At 40.3% G+C, this 23,308-nt stretch overlaps 1 protein-coding gene across 1 annotated transcript in view; it reads right to left on the bottom strand.

Annotated features, from left to right (window-relative positions):
- Positions 1–23,308, bottom strand: part of LRP5 (LDL receptor related protein 5) — a 124,656-nt gene that overhangs the window by 25,553 nt on the left and 75,795 nt on the right. The window contains exons 8-9 of the mRNA XM_053945411.1: positions 2,203–2,419; positions 473–762 (exon numbers count right to left, since the gene is read on the bottom strand). Coding sequence (XP_053801386.1) covers positions 473–762; positions 2,203–2,419 — 507 coding nt within the window. The remainder of the gene's footprint in view (positions 1–472; positions 763–2,202; positions 2,420–23,308) is intronic.

The following is a 23,308-nucleotide window of genomic DNA, read 5'->3' on the forward strand; positions in this document are numbered from 1 at the left end:
GACTGGACAAGTTCCCTGGCTTTTTCTGTGCCAAGCTGAAGCCAAAGACTAACAGCAAACAATCCAAAGTTCACTTGTCAAATGTTAATACTGAGTACACTTGTCTTCCAAGTCAAAACTGGAAGAGGGTAGAAAACTCAGGGGGCTGCTGAGCTCAATGTTTAAATTACTCTGACATAAAATCAGCTTTTCTACAGCAGATACATGCTGGATGCAACACATCCAGCATCCAAGATTTAGACATTCGGTATGAGCAGACACCACTCTGGATATTTTTATTTGAAGCAGGAAGATGCCTGTCACCCTACTGTGCATTCAACAATGCAACTGTCTTCATCTCCAAGGGTCTCCTTGGATGCTATTCAATGACCACACTGGCAACTGCAGGACAGATCATGTAACAGAGACCTTTGTTAGATCAAAGTAACTGCCCTGCGGCTTTATATTCAAGGAATTCACACATCAGTAATACCTTCAAACTGACATCAGTCCAATAGATTCTGTTATCAGAGACATCAAAATCCAGAGCAGATGCTTCCTTGACTCCAGTAAGAGGAATAGCAACATCATTATTATTGGTTTCAAGGGAAATCCTATGAATTGCTGCTCTGCTTGTGAAAACTAAGAAGGCTTCAGGAATGATGCAAGTCTTCATGTCACTCAACAGCTCAAGGCCGATGGGACAGGCACACCTGGCCTCCTGGGGTGTAAAGAAACACAGATGGCTGCAGCCTCCATTGTTCTCTGCGCATGAATTAGTTCCTTAAAAAAATAAACAAAACAACAAACCAGAACATATATTATTGCATTGAATTAGTTCCTTAAAAAAAAACAAAAACAAAAAAACAAACCAATAACTAAGCCAAAACACATATTAGTGCATTGTGAAGGTAAAAAGGAAAGGGGAGCACAGAAGGTTGAGCAAAAAAACAGTATAATTTTCCAAAATAAGTTAACACTGTGGGTTGTAAGCAGGGAATTCTAAGTGGATTATTCCTGTCTACTCAGGATTACAAAGCTGGACCTATCCCTCCTATTGTACAAATATTATCCACAAACAGATCTTTCTTGTCTCCCCAAGGATTAAATTCCTTCACTGAAGACAGATAATTAATTAGCTACTTTTCACCAAGAACTCCATCTTTGTATCTCCTTGAAACCACCAGCTTTTACAAATGTTCAGTGATACAAAAGGGTGAGAAAAGAGCTGGATAATCGCAGTTCTTTCCCACCTGTTTAATTTAAAGCTGAGAAGAGTCATTAGCAGAAGCAGTTCCAACAAGATCACCACAATCTCACACTTATTTTTTCATGTGATGGGGATGGAATGTGTAGGGGAAAGTAAGGACCAACATGTACATGAGTGCCTCTCTCCATCTGCTGGAACCAAGGATTTAGGTATTTTAAGAATGTTACCACACACACAAAAGAAATTCTCAAAGATCAGTCTCAACCAGAGTTCTTTTCATTTTCCCTGTTTTAGGGCATATGTATTTCAGACTGATGTCATTACTCCGTTGTGACTATTCTCATTAATTTTAACAGTTGACTAATGAATCTGTTTATTGCTATGTCCAAATTCCAGTGTTCCAGGTAGCTGGAAAATCTGTGGTGCACTGAAGCCAGGAGGTCCTGTGACACTTGCTGCACAGTGCCAGCAGAGGACCTAAAACACTAGCTTCACCTTTCAGAGATGCAATGGAAGGACATGGCGATCCAGCTGCTGACACTTTGCTAAGGACAAGTTTTAGTTGTTAAGATTTAGGTACAACTGAGATGTTAAAAGTTAATATATAAGTGCCAAATGCTTTGGGACAGCGTTGTAATGGTGACTGACTGTGCCTATACCACCCAACAGTGAAAAGCATTCTGCTAACAACATGGGATTTTGCTCTGGAAGGGAAGAGCAGCAGGAAATAGAGCATTTCTGTGAGAATAATGATTCCTGTAGCATAGAGCAATAAAATCCTCATAAAAATTCAAAGATTGTAGTGAAAGCTGTGGAAGATTTATGTCACTAAAAACTGGAAGCAACTTCTTTTGCAACACTGTATTTTCCCAACTTTAGAAACAATAGGTGCCATTTTCCTTTCAAACTCATCAGATCACAGTTATTCTCATTACAAGTGATCAACAGCTGCTTAATGAAAGGAAGGCCATATGAAGACTCCTACAGAACCATGCTATGTTGCCCATGCTTACCAAAAGCTTTGGTGACGCTTGTTGCCTTAAGGCCCATTAAATCCGGCAGCTGATCGATAATGATGTCTCTGCTGGCCTTTATCTTGTGAACTCTCTCAATGCTTCGTCTCTGCCAGTCAGTCCAGTAGATGTAGTCCCCCAGCAGTGTGAACCCAAATATATGTGGAAGCTTGTCTTCTAAGAGGGTTTTCCTCATTGTTCCGTCAACATTTATGACCTGTGGGATGGCCAAAACAAAGAAAAAATAATCTTCTCTAATGTGGGTACAATTACAATTAAAACAGCAATATCAGTTGTGTTTTGAACAGCTACTGCTATGCAAGTACCTCTTGATATTCCCAGCATGTCCTTCCCATGATTTGTGACTGAGATTTTTAACAGCTTCCTCTCTGCTATTATTTGGAAATTGTTTATTCAGACTCTTATTAATTCTGTACCTTGTAGGTGATTATGCTGCCTTCACCGTGCAGTGCTTCTATTTTCTTATGATTTAAGGATCTAACTTTTAAATTTCTAAGTGTTTGAGCAATAATTACTTTTTATTAGAAATATGTGTAACTCTATTGTAGTGCAATATTAAACCATGAAATGCCTAAATGCTGGCAGTGAAAATCAACCATCACTTTTACCACAATTTTAATAGTTATAAGGCTCTGTTGATAAACAATAAACAGCAGAAGCACCTAAAATTAATTTTTTTAACACAACCAATGACAATTACCACATCTTTCTAAACTAGCATGTGAATTTCAATACATTCATGCACACATGGTAGATATACAAATAAATTTTAAAATGAAATCTCCAATTAAAAACCTTACAGATTTGTGAAAACAATATGCATTTTGATTTGATTTGCCATAAAGGAAAGTAATTTCCCCAAGTTGAGCCTGTTTAGCCTATGACACTAACTGCTGGGTGGTCTCTCCCTGTCCTTATCTTGATCCATAAGCCTTTCACTGCATTTTCTCTCCCCTGTCCTGCTGGGGAGTGGAGTGACAAAGCTGCTTAGGTGGGCACCTGGCACCCAGCCAAGGCCAACCCACACGACGGACATGCACTGGATTTTCCAGTTACCACCAGTCAAACAGCAGAGGTGAGCAGTCAGCTACCGCTACAAATGTACCCACCTATGGCCATGCACAAAAATTATCCCTATAACAGTAGTGAATTTCAACAGAGGCTATAATGTACATCTCTGGACTGCTTACAGACAAAATGCCACCTGCTGGAGACAGTTAAAAATAACACTGGCATTTCTGCAAACTAAGTTTCAAGGGAGCTTTGTATCTGCCCAACTTATGATTCTCCTACTACTTGATAGAGTAGCAGAGACTGAAGATTAATATCTTTTTATTCTGTTAAGCTAAATAGAGTACATTAAAAAAAAAAAAAAAAAAAAAAAGCTGTATCAGTTGTTGAAAGCCAAATGGTTCTGCAATTATGTCATTACATCATGTCCAGGCAAACCCCAAATGCTCACTTATTTAGAACACTATCAGTCCCACAGGCAATCCTGCAGGTTCAAAAGTTCTTCATACATACTCAGGTGCTGGAGCCAAGCTGGTGCCACACTAAGTAAACAGGACACCACTTCCCTTACAACAGTCCATCAGCAGGATGAGGATGAAGCTTCCATATTTCCATCTACTTTTACAGAAATGGACAGCAGAAGTATAATTCAAATACTAGAGCTGCTGACTAAAATGTACAAGTGAAGATTGAATCCAAGGATGCAGACACATTTATTGAAATCCACACACATCTGTGGATGTTGCAGACAACACCAAGCTGTTGAACTTCAGGAATCTCATGTGATTCAACAAGGCCAAGTGCAAGATGCTGCACCTGGTTCAGGGGAAACCCTGGTATCGATACAGGCTGGAGTATGATGGGACTGAAAGAAGCCCTGCTGAAGATGTGGGCGTACTGGTGTCAGCCATGTGTGCTCATGGCCTGGAAAGTCACTCATGTCCTGGGCTGGATCCAAAGCAGCGTGGCCAGCAGTAGAGAGGGGTGATTCTCCCCCTCTACTCTGCTCTGGGGAGGCCCCACCTGGAGTGCTGCATCCAGCTCTGGGGTCCCAGTACGAGGCAGGCTGGGGGCCAGTTCAGAGGAGAGCAACAAAAATCATCAGGAGGCTGTAAGACTTCTGCTATGAAGAAAGGCTGAGGGAGTTGGTGTTGCTCAGCCTGGGGAAGAGAAGAGTGACCTTACTGGTGAGACCTTACTGCAGCACTCCCAAATCATACACTGTTCAACATAGTGGGAAAGGAGGTCCAAAATGTGGAATCAGACAGCAATAAAACATGTAATAGCTTATATTTTGGCTAAGAAAATTATGGAATAAATGTTTGCTGTCTCCCTCTCCCAAATGTTCATCCCCAATACTACGGACAGAACACCTACAAATCCAAGCAGGCTTCCCTTGGTTGCAGAAAGGGCAGCTCTGATTTGGAGGACTTTTTCTGTGCTGAGAGCAATCGAGCCCTCTAAGTGGTAGTTAGTTCAAGGCAACAAGCAGGAGATGCTAATTCTCTCCCTGAGATGATCCTACTGTAAGTAGGAGCCAGGGTAAAGCTTGAACAGGGAGGTGTCACATGCAGGTCAATACAGGTACATGTACACAGTCTTTACTTCAAATTTTGGTGCCATCCACCTTCCCAGAGATACAGCTCCACTCTAGCATATCAAATGAAACCACAAGGATTCAAAGTAAAAATCTACAAACAGGCTGCACAATATGGCCAAAAGCAAAACTCCTGTTGTTAAACCAGCACTTCCCATTTCTTCAAAGGGACTGGAATAATCCCGTAAGACCTTTACCCTCTCCTTTCCAAATTCAAACATCTTCTCAACTCAACAGAGCACTAAAAGTCTGTAGAAATAGCACACCATGTAAATATTTACCATGTTGTTCTTCTGCTGGTGATATCGGGACTGCAAGAACCTTTATAATGCACATTTACAACATGGAGGAAAGACAAGAAAAGTTAATAAAATACCATATTAACTCATCTTTTAATATCTGACAACTAAGATCTGCTGACTGCAGACAAAAGGGAAGACTTTAAGGTGCAATCCTTACAATTTAGAACAAATTGACTAGAATAGGCTTTATTCTACTCAGGGTTTTCTTTCCCTCTCTGTAAGTGATAAATGGATCTCAAAGGATAAATGAAACACTAAATGTGTTGTGCTTTACACATGAAATACTGAAAGCTCTCCTTGAACAGCGTCACACACTGAAAGCCCCTGATTAGTCTCAGGACTTCAATGACAAATGTCCTAATGAGGCCTTGCCAAGCTCAGCTAAAATCTGTTTTGGGCAAAGTGAAATCAACATCAAACGCCTTAATGAACTGAATTACACAAAAAACACAAGAAGGTGGTAAGGTGTGATATTTTTTTTTTTAGATGCTGCTGCAATGTATGCGAAATGATTTTACAAATATTTCTAAATATAACACTCAAAAGCTCTTGGCTCTTTGAAGAAGATTAAAGTAAAACAATGCAATTAAATTCTACACATTAGCATGATTCATGTAGTCAAGCTGTATTTCAGGCGCATCTATGAAAAAAACAGCTATTCAGCATAGATACAGCACATCTTTTGACAGAACAACAAAGAGACCTCTAAGACCTTACCCCTCTATTTCATTCACTAAGATAAAACAAAATTTATTTGATTGCTAAAGACAAAGATGCAGTCAAATGGAAATCAATTCCTGGGCTGAGCTAAATCACTATGTGAGCAAACACAGCAGGTTGGCAACAGTAAAATTACATGACTGGCATATTCAGGAGACTCGTGTGGTGGGCTTGTAGCTCTGTGAGTCTTGCAGATCTTGTAGAAAGCTGCATTTTTGCTGTGAGGGTGCCTGAGAGCTGGAACAGGTTGCTCAAGGAGGTTGTGGAATCTCCACCGCTGGAGCTATTCCAAAGTGATCTGGTCATGGCCCAGAGCACCCACCTCCAGGAGACCCTGCTTGAGCGGGGCTTGGACCAGCTGAGCTCCAAAGGTCCCTTCCAACCTCAACCCTTCTCTGAATGGCTTTTAAGGATTTTTACCAGCAGACTCTGGAATGGCACCTCAAGTGAACATACCCAGCCTTCTCTAGCTCCAGAAAGAACTTGTGAGACAGACTGGGTAGGTAGCATGGAAAAGAAAACAAAGAAAGTCAACAGGGAGGAAAAAAAAAAAAAGGAACTACATAGAAAACTCCTTGGGTAAAAAAGTCTGCCCCAAAAAGAGAAGACTGAAGCAGCTGTGAGCAGTCTATACCACAGTCTATATTCAGCTGAGTGTAAGCCATTCATTAATATTTCCAACAGCTGAAACACAGACATCTTTCATCAATGCTTTGGGATAAAAGCAAACACCTTTTTTTTTTTTTTTTGTGGCTCTTCTTTCAGACAAGTTTTGATGATGGCATACATCTGTATCATTATTTTCTGAATTCTTACATTGCTTGATTGGTTACAGCTCCAAACAATCATCACCCACCTACATTCAGAGCAAGCTCTGAACCAAGAGAACACAGAATGAATCCCTACAATACTGTGAGTGCAACACCCCTGTTGAACTGTGAATAACCATTTGTTGTTTGCAAATACACATAGTGACCCATCACCACCCTTTTCTCTCATATTTTTTTCCTTTCTTTAAGAGACATTTCTCACTTCTCACTGAAGAACACATCATTTTACCTTGCTGAAGGCACAGCATCCCAACACACTTCTCTATGGCTACACAGATGGGCGGTATTTTTACTCATAACACAAAAGCCACTTAAAGATGCTCAGTAAAAAAAAAAATTACAAAGAGGCTCACTGACTGTCAATACTCTTTTTTTTTTACAATCTCCCTTCAGAAGTACCTTTGCAGTCTCCTAAAGCACAGCAGTGGTGGCAAACCATCCCTGATGCTTGGCTCTCATTTGCAGCTGTGGTGGTGGCCTGCCACAGCTGTCAGGGCAGATGTGCCAGTCCTTAGACAGGCAAAGCAAAGTAGGTGGTGTGAAATACCAAATTATAGCCATTGGTAAAAAAGCTCACACTCGAACATTTTTCTGACAGTCTTACAGAAGTCTCTACAATCAGCTTCTTGACAGAATACTCTAAAACTTTGCTCCAAAGGCAACGACTCCAAACTATTTTCTTTATCACTTTGTTCTGACTCATGCAAAATAAAATCTACACCTATAAATGAAAGTAAGATAGTTAAGTAGTGACTTGTTAATAACCCACAAACCAACCCAACCACCTACAAAGATGAAAAATGCAACAGAATATAAATCTACAGAATAAAAAGTGGTACTTTATAGTGATCTCCGATTTCCTCTGTAAATAATATAAACAAAACATATTCTTATCCTTATGCTCATATTATCACCATATGAAGCAGTTATTTATTTGCATTGCTGATCTGTTCATTTTTTCCCATATCAAATCACCATCACACCTAGTGTTCTCTTAGAAATTCACAACATTTTTTTAGTTCCACAGAGAGTATTTCATTTTCAGACAGACTTTCCAAAATACAAGCACATGAAATAGGCTCTAGCAGACACTGCTAGATGGATGAACTTCTTGTTGGAAAGTCTGAGTTAACATGATTGTGATTTTGAGCCTGTTTATGTTTTATAAGCCTCTTCTAGGAGCAGCTAATGTTCTTTATGAATTACATCAGCCTGACATTTCCAGAACTTTTTTCTGCTTACAGGATATCAGAGGATTAAGGGTGCAGCTGGTCAATTCTGTAACTTACCTCTCATAGGCAGGAACATGATCACATACTTAAAAACTACTTAAAAGGAGAAAAAGTTAAACCAACAAGTAATTTATGGCAACTGGTGGCTAGCCCCTAAAGCATGCGGAAACTACCAAATTAGTATTCTGGTTTTATCTTTAGGTAGAAGCTGCTTATTTAACGCACCTGAGGGAAATTTTACCTTCTGTTAATACATTTTCATTCTCAAATTCTGACCACTGTGAGTTTAAAGGGACATGCAACAACTCTGAAATTTAGCTAACACCCACTATGAAAATGATATGCCTTTCCAACTTCTAGATAACTAGTCTAGGAAAGGTGAAGAAGAATTTAAACTTTTCACAGGAATATTTTTAAAACTCACGTATCTTAATTTTTCTCTCCTGATTTCCCATTTCTTCCAAGGGACTGCAATAATCTAGTAACATCATCTTTCCAAATTCAAACATTTTCTCAACTCAACAGACCACTAGAAGCCTGTGGAAATAGCACATCATGTAAATATTTACCATGCTGTTCTTCTGCTGATGATACTAGGACTGCAAGGACATCTATAATGTACATGTACAACATGGAGGAAAGACATGAAAAGAAACACAATGAGCTTGATATGAAAAAAAAAAAATTGTGGTAAACTTTTGAGTCCAAAAAATCAATCAACAATTTCAGCAGCCAACTGGAATTTCTTAAAAACTCAAAAGGATGCCAAAAATAGCAGATATAATAGATCTTGACATAGAAAGTGGCACCAATAGTTGTCAATCTTTCCAAAGAAAAATCCTGTCTCCTGTCCAATGTTACCATGCTTAACATTAACTTGCAACGAAAAGAAAGTAAGATAAATGTAGTATGTACTACGGCTATTTTAGTCCTTTTTGTTTCCTTACCACAAAATACGTGGATTTTAGTGGTTTTTACAAAAATAATCTTTTATGTCACAGCCAATGAGAGGTTCCTGAACAACTGATTGAGAAACACTGGTCGAGTCATGCCCCCCTCCTGAGGCCTTACAATGCAAGATCTCCTGCAGTCAGCCTCTGTCCATAGCAAACTGAGGTTCAGCTGCTGGTGTTCTGTCCAGCACAGTGGAACCTCTTGCTCAGAACTCAACTCCTTAGCATTGCCCTGGAGAATCATAACATATTCTTCTTCTCAGCCTCACCACAGTGCAATTATCTGAAGTCACCTTTAGCTCCTCACACCCTCTTCATACCGTGCTAGGCACATACAGTGCTTCAAAGAGCACAGTAATGACCCCTTATGCTCTAAGTCACCACAAGTGTAATGGACAGAAATTCCACTGGAAGCCAAAGGTTAAACAATAGACCCTAGATTAGCTGGTATGTCCATTTATGGCACTACACCTGGAAGAATGGATTTTTATCCTCATTTAACAACCTATCAGCAGAAAACCAGGATTCAGTTTTAAAGAGGTGGGGATGGGAAATCTACATTTTAAAAATAATTAATTAATGGTAATGTTTCCCTCCCTGAAGGGCAGCACAACTGAAAACCTGCTACTACAGGAGACTGGATTTACAAGAGAAGGACAATGAAACACCAATAACTGAAAACATTTTCACTGTTTTGGATGGCTTGTTTTTTCAAGGATGTTTATTTCTGAAGGAGTTCTTTCTGTAGCAAACAAGCAGCTGCTCCCATGGCAGCTCAGGCTAGAGCAAGAGTGATGGAGTAGTAGATGAAAAATTAAAGCATTTCATGTGAGCTACAAACACACTCCTCTAACAGTGTATTTTAATATAGCTAAAGGGCAAAGACAGAAATAATGATGACTCAACTCCAATCTCCCAGGCACCCAAACGATATGGATCAATTGTTGCCCTGCCATGTCAAGGGAAAGCCCCTGACCTTAAAAATAATTGAAAGATGAGAGAGCTATTCAGGTAAATAGCATATGCACACCCAGCTTCTGTTCTTCTATAGATACCTGGTTTGGTTCACTGTTGGAGTTAGAAAGTAGGACCAGATGGACTTTGGCCTCAGGCCACATGCCCCATTGAAGTACTAACTCTGTACTTTAATAGAAAGTCCTGAAAGGAACAAGAAGCAAAGCTTCCTTAGAAAGAAAGGCTAGAAATGACCATCTGTGGAAAGTATTTCCTACCTTCTGATACTAATTAGGAGGGGAAGAATGTCTAAAATTGAATCCTCAAGGCCCCTAAGGTCAAATACAATTTTAACAGTACTCAGGCTCTTAAAGGAAAGACAGGGATCACAGGAGATATCACCAGCTACACCCACTGCTCCTTGCCAAGGTCTTACAAATGTCTCTTCAAACAATACAACTCTCAAGTGCAAGAGAACGCTTGAACTGACTAATGCCAACCCAAAACTGTGTCTCACATTAACAGTAGACAGAGTTTGCATCTAGACTGGACATGGCATTTCTGGTTCATAATACTTTCAATAGATAGAGAAATAAGAGGTCAAAAGGCCAAGCCAATGCTGTCCAATATTCCAAGCCTTGAAGGAACTCCACCAAATATGACATCCATATGCAGCAGTGAGCACAACAGCATCCAGCCTGGATGCAACTTTATCTGTTAGAGAATCTCGAAATCATAGAATGTTAAGGGTGGAACATAAAGACCTACTACTGCACCCGTTTATGTCATTACCTTTAGGAATATGTGGCATAAAACTGCTGCCTTTTTTTTTTAAGCAGTATAAAATCAAATAATCAAAAATAAACAGAACTACTTGCAGTCATATTATCAGTCTGCTTGCCAATACTTGTACAGAAAGTTTTCTATTAATCAGAAACACATACTTAAGTTTTATTTAAAACTGATGGATCTTCTGACAACAAAAAAGCTTTAAGGAATCATTGGTAAGCTGCCTATAAGAGCACACAAAAAAATTCTGCATGAAATTCCTGAAATCCTGAGCTAGGGCATAAACAAAACAAAACAACAAAAAAAGTAGTTCCTCTCAGTAACACAGAATGAAGGCAATACAAACTTTTTTCTCATTTCTTCAAGAATTAGAGACAAGTCTATTCTCAGCTTAGAAGAAGCCAATGGCAGAAATGAAAGACATTAAAAGGGTATTCACAGAAATATGCTCAGGAGTCAGATACCCAATATTAGAAATCATATTCTACTGGAAAATTAGTTTAAAACTGTTTCTGTGAAAACAGTTACATAATCAAATAATGTTTCCTGAAAATACTTTCATGTAAAAAGAAGAAGGAATCTTAGCATTTTCAGCCAAGAAAAACTGAAGAATGGTAATTCGAACAGTATTATTTCTTCTCAAGTTAGTACCTCTAGAAATGCATTTGAAGACTTCCAGCTCTCTTTGCTTATTTCTTGAGGGATATGTGAATACAAGAAACTGGTTCTCCTAGATCTTGTTGCTACCAGTGCAACATTATTTGATATGCCTACAAAAAAGTTCTTAAATTTGATTCTCCTCTTGCTTTGGAATAAAAGCTACAAAAGTCAGTGTTGTTCCACAGGTATCTAGAAGAAGTGTTAAGTCTTCTTTTCCCCAGGTGAATGCTTGGATCCACTTGAGAAAACTGAAGCCAGCAGTAAAGATTTAAGATGCTCGCTTGCCTCTCTTAACACAGCTGAAATTATAAATTTATTACACAATAGCCCTGCAACTTCATGATCATTTTCAGCCACTGGAAGAGATAGTTCAAGAACCTTTCCTACACATCAAACTTTGCAGAATGCTCTCATTTCCTCCTTTGCCAACACATGCCTTTCTCTGGCTGTAGAGCCAGACAGACTAAGAATTTGATTCAGTGTAAAACCTGAAACTTGTCCTGTCCTCTCTCAGCTATAGTGCTGTGTGAATAAAGTCCAGGTGAAGCAAGGCAACCTAAGACTGAGCCTCTCTGAAACACAAGAACAGCACATTCTTCTACTGCATTCCAGTTTCAGACTTCCAAAACAACTGAAAGGTGTAAATTGCTTAAAATGACAGAAATATGGTAAAGAACTACATCTATTGATCATTCATTCATTTTTGTGGGTGTAATGCACACTACATCTTAAGAATACAGGTACCTTGATTACCGTTGGACAAAGCATTCACGTAGAACTTGAGGCCCACAGAACACTGCTTTTTCATTTAGACTCTTCTGTGGCAAGGTCAATGACAATCTACACAGACTGTACCAAAATATCCTGCAGTGGGGGAGGAACAATGCCAAGGCACCTGCACCTGCTGGGTGCCACCCAGCTGGAAAGAGAAAGATCTGGGGGTCCTGGCAGCTTGGCAGAGAAGGATCTGGGGGTCCTGGTGGAGACCAAGCTGAACATGTACACTTGCTGCAAGGAAGCAGTGATGGTAATCTGGGCTGCATCAGGAGGAGTCCTGCCAGCAGGGCAAGGGAGGCAATCCTCCTCTACTCATCACCAGTGAGGTTTTCCCTGGAGTACTGTGTCCAGTTTCATGCTCCTCAGCACAAAAAGATGTGGACGTGCTGGTGTAAGTACAGCAAAAGGCTACAAAGGTGATTAGTATCTTTCTTATGAAAAAAAAGCTGAAGGAGATGCCCCTGTTTAGCCTGGAGAAGGCTCAGAGGGAAATCTCATTAATGTATATAAATACCTGCAGGAAAGGAGTAAAAAATGCAGAGCCATACCACTTCTCAGTAGTACCCAGTGGCAGCACCAGTGACAACGAACTCAAACGCAGGTGACACCTGCTGAAAATCAGGAAATATTTCCTCACTGTGAGACTGACCAAGCCATAGCACAGGTTGCCCAGCGAGGCTGTGGAAATCTCCATCCTTGGAGATACTCACAAGTCATGTGCTCTGGGCAACCATTTCTAGGTGGCCCTGCTTGAATGTGGGGGCTGGACATGAGGTCCCTTCCTGGGATTCTGTGTGACTGCTGTTTAATAAAGCCCTTTTAAACTAAAAAAACAAGGAGTGCTTCCCACCTCTGCTATTTGCACTCCAGCTTGTACTCTGTAAATCCCTTCACGTTGTGGTCTCCAGCACATATGGAATCCATTGTGATCAGACAATCTGCCAGCCCTGAAAACAGCAACACTGTTATAAAACAAGAAACTTCAACCCTGGCTTTGGCATATAACCATAAGAGGCAAAAAAAACAAAAAAAAAACCAAAAAAAAACCAAAAACAACAACAACAAAAAGAACACTTAGATTTCAAATATATTTCCAAGCATTCTTTAAAGCTTATGAATAGTTAACAATGTAAAATTTCCATCTGGTTTTGCTATCTAGAGGTAATTACCACTCCACAGGAGTAAAGTCTCCCACATGTAGCCTAAAGCTGCATCTTTCTAGGTAGTCTTTGTAAGCATATTCTGAAGTAAAAATAGGTGAGAATCCACTCTGAAATCTTGTTTCTCTTCATAGCCCCACACCTTTCCATACACTTGACAAAATATTTAGTAGTAGAAGAGGAAGAGCATCTGCAGTATCAGAGATTACAGAAGACTTTTTGTCATATCTATGTGGTTTCATTCAATTAAAAAACCTCACTGTAACACATTAGAAAAATCTGAGGAATTGTTGTAGTTGGGCAAACCTGCATGCCACATGTCAGACTAGCACAAGACTTCACACCAAGGATGTCCTGGATCTAAAAGTCATTTTGACATAGTAATGAAAAAAACTTCTTGACAACAACAGACTGTTACCAAAGAGAAAAACAAGTATATTTCTCTCAGTACTACATGGGTTCAGGAAACCTTTGTGATCGTAGTTTGAGACATGGGTATCAGACCCAGCTTTTGAAATATCAGAAGAGGCTACTAGCTAACAAATATTCCTCAGATATATTATTATCCTTCTCTTATTTTACATTAATTTTAGGATAGCACTTGCATACTTTAAATTTATTCTTCCTAGAGCTTGTAGTTAATGAAAGTAAGTGACTTAGATGCACTGTCATTTGAATTATTGAAAAAGCACATGATGGGGGCAGGGGAGAGCTTCCTAACCAAAGGCCATGGTTTCAGTGACTCCCAGTGCCCTGTCCATGGCACTCCTTATTTCCCCCTGGTGTCTGCAGGCTCACACACCTCCTCTATGAGGACACACGTGGGCAATGCAAAAGTGCTTCTCCTCTAAGAGGTCACTTTTTACAATGGAATAAACAACAAAAAAAAAAGAAGTGTAACATCTGATTTTGCAGTCACTATCTTCTCTTTGCAAACTGTACTAAGTATTTGAGCACACTTTTTCGGCGGTTTGGTCAAGATGCAGTCTACCTCAACATACCACAGTTAACATTCCACTCACTCCTACAGCCAGTTTTAAAACAAAGCAGCTCATAAAAAGGCTAGACAGTCTATTTTAGCTACCTTCTGCCTTTTCATTTAAGAAGTTTACTGCAAAAGCACAGCAGATACTCAGAATGAGACACGGTGCTGCATTCATAGTTCATGAGTATAAACCATTCCTTCCAGCCTCTCACACAAGTCGAGCTCCAGAGAACGATGGCTGAGACCCAGGTCTTGAAAACATGGCACCTGCAGGGGTCTAGGTATTAAGTTCCCAGTACCAGCTAAAACATGACTGGGCCATGGAGATACCACCTTTATCCTTTACCACAGACCTCTGCCAACACTGCATGGTATTTAAGTAATTTCTCATTTAGCAACCTCAGTAATTGCCAAAGGTTTTTATTTTCATGATAATCTTCATCAAGTTTGCAGGCCTGCAAATGGACACAAATACTCAACTTCTTTTCTGAAGTTAGGTTTAGACTTTGGTTCAAATGGCAGGACCCCTTGTGAAGTATTCTAGTCCTGTTCCAAAAATGGCTCAGCATTCCTGCTTTAGCTCCAGCTATCCTTTTAATCTTATACCTTGCACAGCACTCCTGGCTTTATGGAAAGCACTGAATGAAAGGGTGTGTTTCAGGGACGAGATTTGCCTCATCAAAAACTTGGTCCTTGGATGTCCACCTGCACATGTTTTTCTGTCTGCTCATGTTTTATTTTTATTTATTTATAACTTGGTGAAAATAATTCATTTCTACATACAATTCATCAGTTTCCCTTGTGCAGTATCTCCCACTGAGGCACTCCCAGTGCCTTCACCATTGCTGACAGAACAATGGCAATGGGGAGCTGCAAGCCAAAGACCACCTAACAGACTTCAACTCTAACACAGACTGAAAAAACAGCACTCTTTCAACTCTGAGAGTTAATTCCAATCACCTAACTTTTGGAAAGAGGAAGCAGACTTGTATGTCCAGAAACAAATGGATAGGCACAGGGCAATGGCGAACAGGGATTTAGCTGCAGAAAAGAGAAAATACCTTGCACTGGAGCTGCTCTGTGTTCCAGTGCGTCCTTCCCCACTGAGCAGAGAATTCTCAAAGTAGCTGTGAAGCATCAACAACCTTGAGTAGTTCAGTGCCACTGTCAGCAGTGAAGATATGCATTTTTTCTTTGTGCAGATCGGGACTTAAACACAGAGTTTTGCTGGTTTTAGACTCTATTCGAACATGGCAAATGTGGTCACTGCTCAGAAATAGCTCAGGATGGGATCTGAAGGGTTTGCAGTATCTGAGAGGGACCAGCAGATATGTGCTTCTTGTTTTGGGGAGAAAGGAAGATCTTTTTGCCAGTTTACTGCACGCAGCACCCAGTCAGAACTGTGGGATCTGACTGCTCTCACCTTGACTGCTGAGGGTTACAAGATCTTTCTCCTCTTCATCAAGTCACTGCTGATATGACCACAATCCTCATTACACCCTCAACCAGAGTAAAAGATGAGTTAGGTAGGGAACTTTTGTCACAGCAGAGCTCAAGGGAAAGGAGCAAAGCAGAACCAGGATGGACAGATGCAAAAGTGGCCAATAAAAGTGAGCCTACGAGTCTGGTTGGGGCAGAGCAGAATGCAGCTGGAACACAACCAACATTAAATATTTATTAAAAAATAAGCAAATGAGAGCCAAATCACTAATTGCACCTCCAGTGTTAACACTAATTTTCTCCAAATGCCATCCCTCCTGATTCTACAAACTTCTGGAGACTCACAAACCTTTTGTTTTACTCTGTGAGGAAGAAGTAGGGTGACTTCTTCCTTTGTTCCTGCAACTGGTCACCTGCAAGACTGAACTAGTCTCCTCATTTCAGTGCTTGTGTCTCTTCCTCTCCCCTTTTGTTTTGTCTATTTAGCTATTTAGCTTTGGGGCTTTGTGGGTGGCTGCTTGCGTATTGTGCTAGGTTTGTGGTTTTTTTGGTATTGTTTTTGCTGTTTTTTAAATCTTTGGGGGGGGGGGGGGGGGATGTGTTGTAGTTTTTATTTGGCACTTTACTTATATCTTCAGCCCTTGGGAGACACTGACTGGGACAGAAACTTGGCCTAAATTGAAATATAAATGTTTTAAGTTACTCTGGGTTTCAGAGAAATTCAAGAAATGTAACATGAATCCCTGAAAGGCTTCAAAGATAAGGGCAAAAAGCAAGCCACAAAAAGTCATTTTAAGTCCCCATTTTTAAGCAGATCTTTAGGAAGAAGAGCTGTTACGTGCATGAGTTGCATTGCTTGAGGCAATGGGACAAACCCTGGGTCTGGGTTTAGTAACACTGGAACACCCACACACTGTGTTTTCAGACTGTGACTGGCATCAGCAATCCAAATTAAAAAAAAATTAAAAATCTTCAATTTCTCTCTATCAGGAACTTTCTCATGAAAACACACCTTGGGTAAGGGCTGAGAAGTTTCGGGATCTGGCTATATATATGCATGTGCCTATGAATCCACACAGATATCCACACACACACATTAATATATTTTTTTTTCTCTGTGTGTGCTTGTATGTGCACGTACATGTTTCTAAGATGTTCTCAGAAATCCCGTTTCCTGTTGGAAGATTCAAAGACACGAATAACCCACCCATGGACAAATCAGTTTCGTATTCTTTACTTCTCAAGCCAAATTTTCCGGGTGATATATAATGAGATTTTGCATTCTTTGTGCTTCATTGACTAATTAGATCAATGCAGGCTACTCCCCCTGTCCCTCCCTTTTTGTAGTAGGGACTTTCATCGCCTGTAGCTACACAAGTGTGGTTGCTTTTGCCAAATACTTGGAGATATTGCTAATGGCTTCATTTGAACTCTGCATTGCTGCATATTAGTATGGAGGAGGGTGGGTTGTGTATTTCAATCCATACTGTGATTGCTTTGATGTTGTTTGTAATGAGGAATATGGGTTTATTTATACATATCAGAGCTGTTATAGGAATTTGTGCTTCCCAAAGGATTAGATTTCCACTATCAAACAAAACACAGTGTATACTTAGAAGAAGGGGGAGGCTAACTAGAGGTCAATTTTCCACTCACAAACTACAGTGCTTAGCCTCTCTCTCTCAGTTTTTTCCATCCATGGATCCAAACACTTTGTACAGAAAGCTATCAGTTATCTCCACGCTGCATGCAAGAAAACAGTCAGGACACCATCACACACTGCTGTAGCTCACATGGATGGTTAATGCAGCATTAGTGACATTAGTGAAGTCACAGGAGCCACTGCTGCCTTCAGATTGACATTGCCACGCACACATTTAAAAAAAACCACACAGGAACTACAAAAAATAAGGATGTAAGTTTTACATCCTTGCCAGACAGTGGATATGAGGGTAGAAAGGATAAAGTTGAAGGTAAGGGTCAGCTGAACATGTTTTTAAAAGGAATACAAAAAATTTAACCAAGGGACTATGTATGGCTCCTGTTACTCCTTCTTATTCCAAATGCTGAGACCACAAAATTGCTGCACTACTATTTTCTCCCTCCAAAAGCTGAAAGTTAATGTACAAATTATTGCAATTATTTAATCTTGAAATTAGGCATTTATGCCAGAGGCAAAAATGAAACTAATCTCCACAATATAGAAAACTGATATCTCAGTGCTACTCACCAGGATCAAGTACTTAGTACCCAAAATAGAGATAACTGTTCTGGAAAATAAAAACAAACTCACCACTAAATGAAGTTTCTGACACAGCTCACTCCCATGTAAATTTAAGCATAACTGTGTACCAGGTCTTACTGTACAAAAGCCTGGAAAATAAATCTGTCTTGCTAAACTGAGTTTTGCTTCCCAGCTGCAGGGGCTTTCATCATTTCAGCTTCACAAATTCCTCTCAGTGTCATTTAACCATTTACTTTTAACATGAGGATCTTTTAAAATTACACTATTTACAAGGGGAGAAGACCTTTTCAGAATACTTTGTGGACTCTCTAGAGCTTCCTTTTCAGAGCAGATCTGCTTGGGGTATAGCTTTGTCTCTTCAAACTTATTCAATACTAAGTTTTGACCAGTTTAGTTATTTGTAATATTCTGGTGGAAAGAAGTTTAAAGGGTTAAAGTAGAGGGGAGAGAGAGCAATGGTGTGACAACACTCCAGATCTGGTAGAAAAGGCACTTTTACAGACCTCTCATCACTCACAGTCAGATACACTGCAGAACTATGGGAGGAAGAGGGCTCATGGACACTGCATGGAGAACCTGGATGCCCCTGGATGCCAGAACTGCGCTCTGCACTCATGGGTGTGTGAGAAAGCCTTTTCCTCTGCCCACTGAGAGCAGCACATTCTCATCACTCACTAAGAAAGCTCCTGCAATTGCTCCTTTATTTAGGGACTGCAAACACCACCTGAACAAAACCTCACAGCACTGCTGGGTGACAGGACTCATCTCTATCATTCTCCCATCACCCAAGTGACCACGGTGAAGTGGCACGGCGCCTCTCCAGAGCAGAGGGTAAGGACAGATGGACACCCCCAGTCCCGTGTGCCTGGCACTGCGACAGCCCCAGCTGAACACTTCGGGTTTTACCTGCTACAGAAAATGGCTCAAGGCCATGTCTGAACCTCAGTTCCCAGCTCACTGGCAGCCAGGTCACAGGGATGCACAGAGCACCTGGTCTACCAGCAGAGGTACAGAGTCATGGAGAACCTCTTCCCCTGGTTTTATTAAATGTGGCTGAAAGCAAGAGAAAGCATTGAAACACACCAAAATAATGAAATTTTTACCCCTAGATACCAAGTTGACTTAAAAGAACAACATTATTAACAAAGATTCCACGCATCTATTGGAAAAGTACAGGGTTTTGAGCACAAAGACATGAAGGAGGCAGCCACTGTGACTACAAAAATATCAGTTTCCTGTTTAAATCTGGGACTGTATTTAGACTTGGTGGCTTATTGTCTGAGAAGTTTTTCTGGATATAGGGAAGGTTGGTTTGTTTGTTTATATTAAGGATAACACAGTTTCCTGACTTGGATCACAGTGTTTATATTTGCCAATTTCATGTCAATTGTGAGTAAAAAAATCAAGTAATTTATTCAAAGACTGCCTGTGGTGAATTTGTTCAGTACATCCATCCCCAATTCTTTTTATAAAAGAACTGGCCATTTCCACACAAAAAATATTTCATATTTTGGAAATGCTTGGACTATGCAGCTGTTACGTAGTAAACCATTAGATACTTAGAGGAAATTCCTCTCAAAAAGGAAGCTGAAAGCTGGTTTGATCATAGATACGAGACTTCCCATGACTTTCCACTGCCTATATCTTAATGTCTATATCAGACTTCCAACTCTATATTCAACACGAGACTCTTTTTTACACCCTGACTGTGAACAGCTGGCACTGCCTACTCCATTGGTTCCCTAAGGACCTGTCAAAAGAAGCTGCAACACAGACACAAAAGTAATTGCAAAAAGCTAGGGTGAAAACTTTAATCCATTCTTTTTAAAAGATACCAGAGTTAGAAGCGGACAAGTGAGATGCTTTTGGCTTGTCTAGTAAGCAAAAGATATCCGAGAACTTATTGAAATTAATTTCATTTCACTCTTTGCTGGGGTCTCTAGTGGAAAAGTTTGAGTTAATTTACTTTAAATCACCAAGGCTGAAAAAGACAGTGGTTCTCAAGTTGATTCACCAATGGATTTGTTACTCAAGTACTCAAAGACAAGCAAGGACCCGGATGTTATTGGAATAAACTGTTCGAGTCTCATGTGCTGACACAAACCTGTCAGATGTTAACAGCATACAGCTGCAAAGGGCCTCTTCATCCTCTTGTACAAATGCTTGTTTTGGCACAGAAAAATGTGCATTTGTACCAAGTTCAATCTGGAGAAAAAGAAATTAACTCATAGCATGAGTATCCGACTCTACTTTGGAGACAAGACACGTTTAAGAAGTCTGTCTGCTACTCCATCACTAAATGATTTGTGTTTTATTATCAATCTACAGCAGCAAATTATCTTTGACCTCAGCCATCTTCCCCCTCCCAAACCTCACTCTCCATCTTTCATCTTTTCAGAATCATATGTTATGTGTTTTCAACTTCTTTGTCAAGATGGGATATCCACCAACAAAACCAAATTGAACTTTGCACTGACAGAGCTGTCCTGTGCCACTGGGTGCTTTATTACAATCACAAATCCAAACTTTCAAAAGCCAGGAATAGAAAATGAAGGCACAGACTGATATGACCTTTACTGTGTTCTTAAAAATGGTAACAGCCAGCACTGATTTTCATACATTGTAGCACAATCAACAGGTAACTGATAACTATGAAAATGAAGGGAAGGGAGAAAAAAAAGAGTACAGTTGTCTTGTAGATCTCAGAAGTAGAAGACAACAAAAACCATGGATGAGAAGCTCTTGACCACACAGGGATGACCTCAGGTGCACTGGTTCTGTGGAACACATGGGGTTCCTCCTCCCTGTGAACTCTCTCCATAGTGGAAACAAACAGGTGACAGAAAAGGTAGAACTGTCCCAAGGGTGTTACGTTCACACCAAAACGAAACCCAGTTCATGCAGAAGCACCATATAGTCCACAGACCCACATTCCGTAATGGCATGACTACAAAATGTCAGAGACAAGGAGAACACAATATTGCTTCTCTTGCCTGTATGGCCATGCCAGAAGCAAAAGGCAAATGCTTCTACTGGGAACAATTTTGACATTTGGTCTGCTGCTGGATCCTCTAAGGTAGATTCACAAGATCAGAACATTAAAAGTGTAAGTCAAACAATAGAGAAGAAAGAGCAGAGGCCAAAGGAGAGGTTGTGGCACTCTACAAAGATGCCTTAAATCTCATCTGCTGGCAACAGTAAGTTTGCATTTCTGTAGCATTTCATAAACCTTAAATTAGTAAGGCTTTAAAAAGCTAGAAAACAGTAATCTTCTTCCATTGCTGGGGCACAAGATGCTGAAACACTCAGCCAAAGGTTTTGCAGCAAGTCAGTACAAGTACCACCTAATTTGTCTCCTGGGGATCTACTTTATGCTGGAAGATTTCCCCAGTGCAGCTCAGCCAGAAACACCCACTAGCACCCACTGACTTCTTCCACTCTCCTAACCTTCCCAACTCCTAGACTTGGCCTAAGACCCAAATCTGACCATCTCCCAGCAGTTCACTTAATGTCTCAATTTAATAATCTGTGAAGTTAAGCAGGGAACATCACTGCTCTTCACAAGAGCTCTTCAACTTTGTAGAACTAGGTGGTACAAACTTTAATCCTTCTCTAAATGGGAAGTACATATGTTTCACTGCCTCACAAGATGCCCTAGAAAGTTACTGCAAAATACAGCATCTCCCTGGGGGAACAAATCCAAGGCTGGACCTTATTAAACCTCTGCTAAACTCAACCAGCCTGTAAGAAAAAAACCAACAAAAGCAAACCCCAAACCCAGGAGTCTTGCAATTACTCCTCTGGGAGAATCTTCAGAAAGTTCTGGTTCTGACCTCTGCCATCTCCAAGATTCCACAGGGAATCTGGCATTAATTGCTCATTCTTCTGTGTCCAATCTTTCTGAATCACTAAGGTAATGTCACACCTTAGCCTGGTCTTTCCATTTTTAAGTAGGAATTCAGCAGGGCGATGTACATTTCTTATACTTTTTTTTCTAGTTCGGACTAGCAGAAATTTCCAAAGCACAGCACAGCCTTCAAGAGTAACTTCCAATCTAAGCATAAATTCACAGGTATGAGATTTCCTGGCTACAGTGGTTTCTACACAAGCTGTCCAGGCAGTGACAAGCTGGGTGTTGAAAATTTGCTTAAGTTGACATTATTTTTGTGGGAGCTGTGCAAACAAACCCAAACCATTCTCTTTTTAATGCTCATGACAAATATTTCACTTGCATTTTATCAAAGACACATTTCTGTGCTTTCAGTCCAGGTCCTGCTTCGTGTTGCTACATGCAGGGAGTATATGCAGGCTCTACATTCAGCTGCTGGTTGCAGCTTCTCTTTAAGAAGAGAAGCTTCTGATTTTTACTGATTTGATTTAATAATATGCCATCCATTAATATTCTGATCTGACAACAGATATGGGTACTTCTGTTATTCCCAGTGAGGATGAACCTGCACGAGAAATTAGAATGCTCAGAAAGGGTTATACAGTTAGAACAAGGTGTATGTAGATTATCCTATGCTGCTGTATGACAAGACCATTTATCAGTGGAAAGCACAGAACTGCTTTTCTAAAAAGAAACACAACTTGTTTTCCCTTCCAACCAAAAAACCTGACACCTTCCAAATCACCAATTCATCAAATGGTTCACAGATGTCCATCTCAAAACCATTTAAGAACATGGGATCCAGGTAAATTCATACACTGCTCCACACTGAGGTCCCTCTAATGGCACTGAATGTCACCCATCCTCACGCCATGGGCAAAGTGGATGACACCTACACTGCCACAAAGCTGCACAGCTCCCACTTCCATACCATGCTAACAGGAACAGGACCATCCATCAGGCTGGACAGCAAATTACAGGGAATATTCCTTCCTAACCCCAGATCCTTCTGAGTCTGCATACACATACAAGGCACATCAAGAACCTCTTCAGACAGGACTTTTCTTTATCACCTCAGACAAGTGTCATGCCTCCAGATGTGGCCAAGGTGAATAGGTCTTCTTGGTTACACACAAGACACAGAAACCTTCTGACTCCTACAGGAACGCATCTGGAGCCACGAGAGCTAACAATACTGCTACCTCACAGGGTCAGACTGAGGGAAAGTAAAGCAAAGACAAAACCAAAGGATCACAGAAGAATTCAGTAAAAACAGTGTTAAAATAAAATAAACATTTTTATTTATAACTTATCTCACTGGAAAAGGCAATTACATCACTTTTATTGTTCACAGGTAGCACAAAATTTGGATGAGACAAACAGCCATGGTTTCTGGGTTAAGAAACACACACATATGAGAGCAGAGAGGACCAGAAGGTAAATTAGAGGACTGACCATCCACAGTGTTTGAGCACAATTTGTAAAACCCTTCTAATTGCTAAGGGAAGCGAGACCTGAAACCAAACCAGATCTTTCATCAC

The sequence above is a fragment of the Vidua chalybeata genome, chromosome 6 (assembly GCF_026979565.1).
Source record: "Vidua chalybeata isolate OUT-0048 chromosome 6, bVidCha1 merged haplotype, whole genome shotgun sequence".
Classification (NCBI taxonomy): Eukaryota; Metazoa; Chordata; class Aves; order Passeriformes; family Viduidae; genus Vidua; species Vidua chalybeata.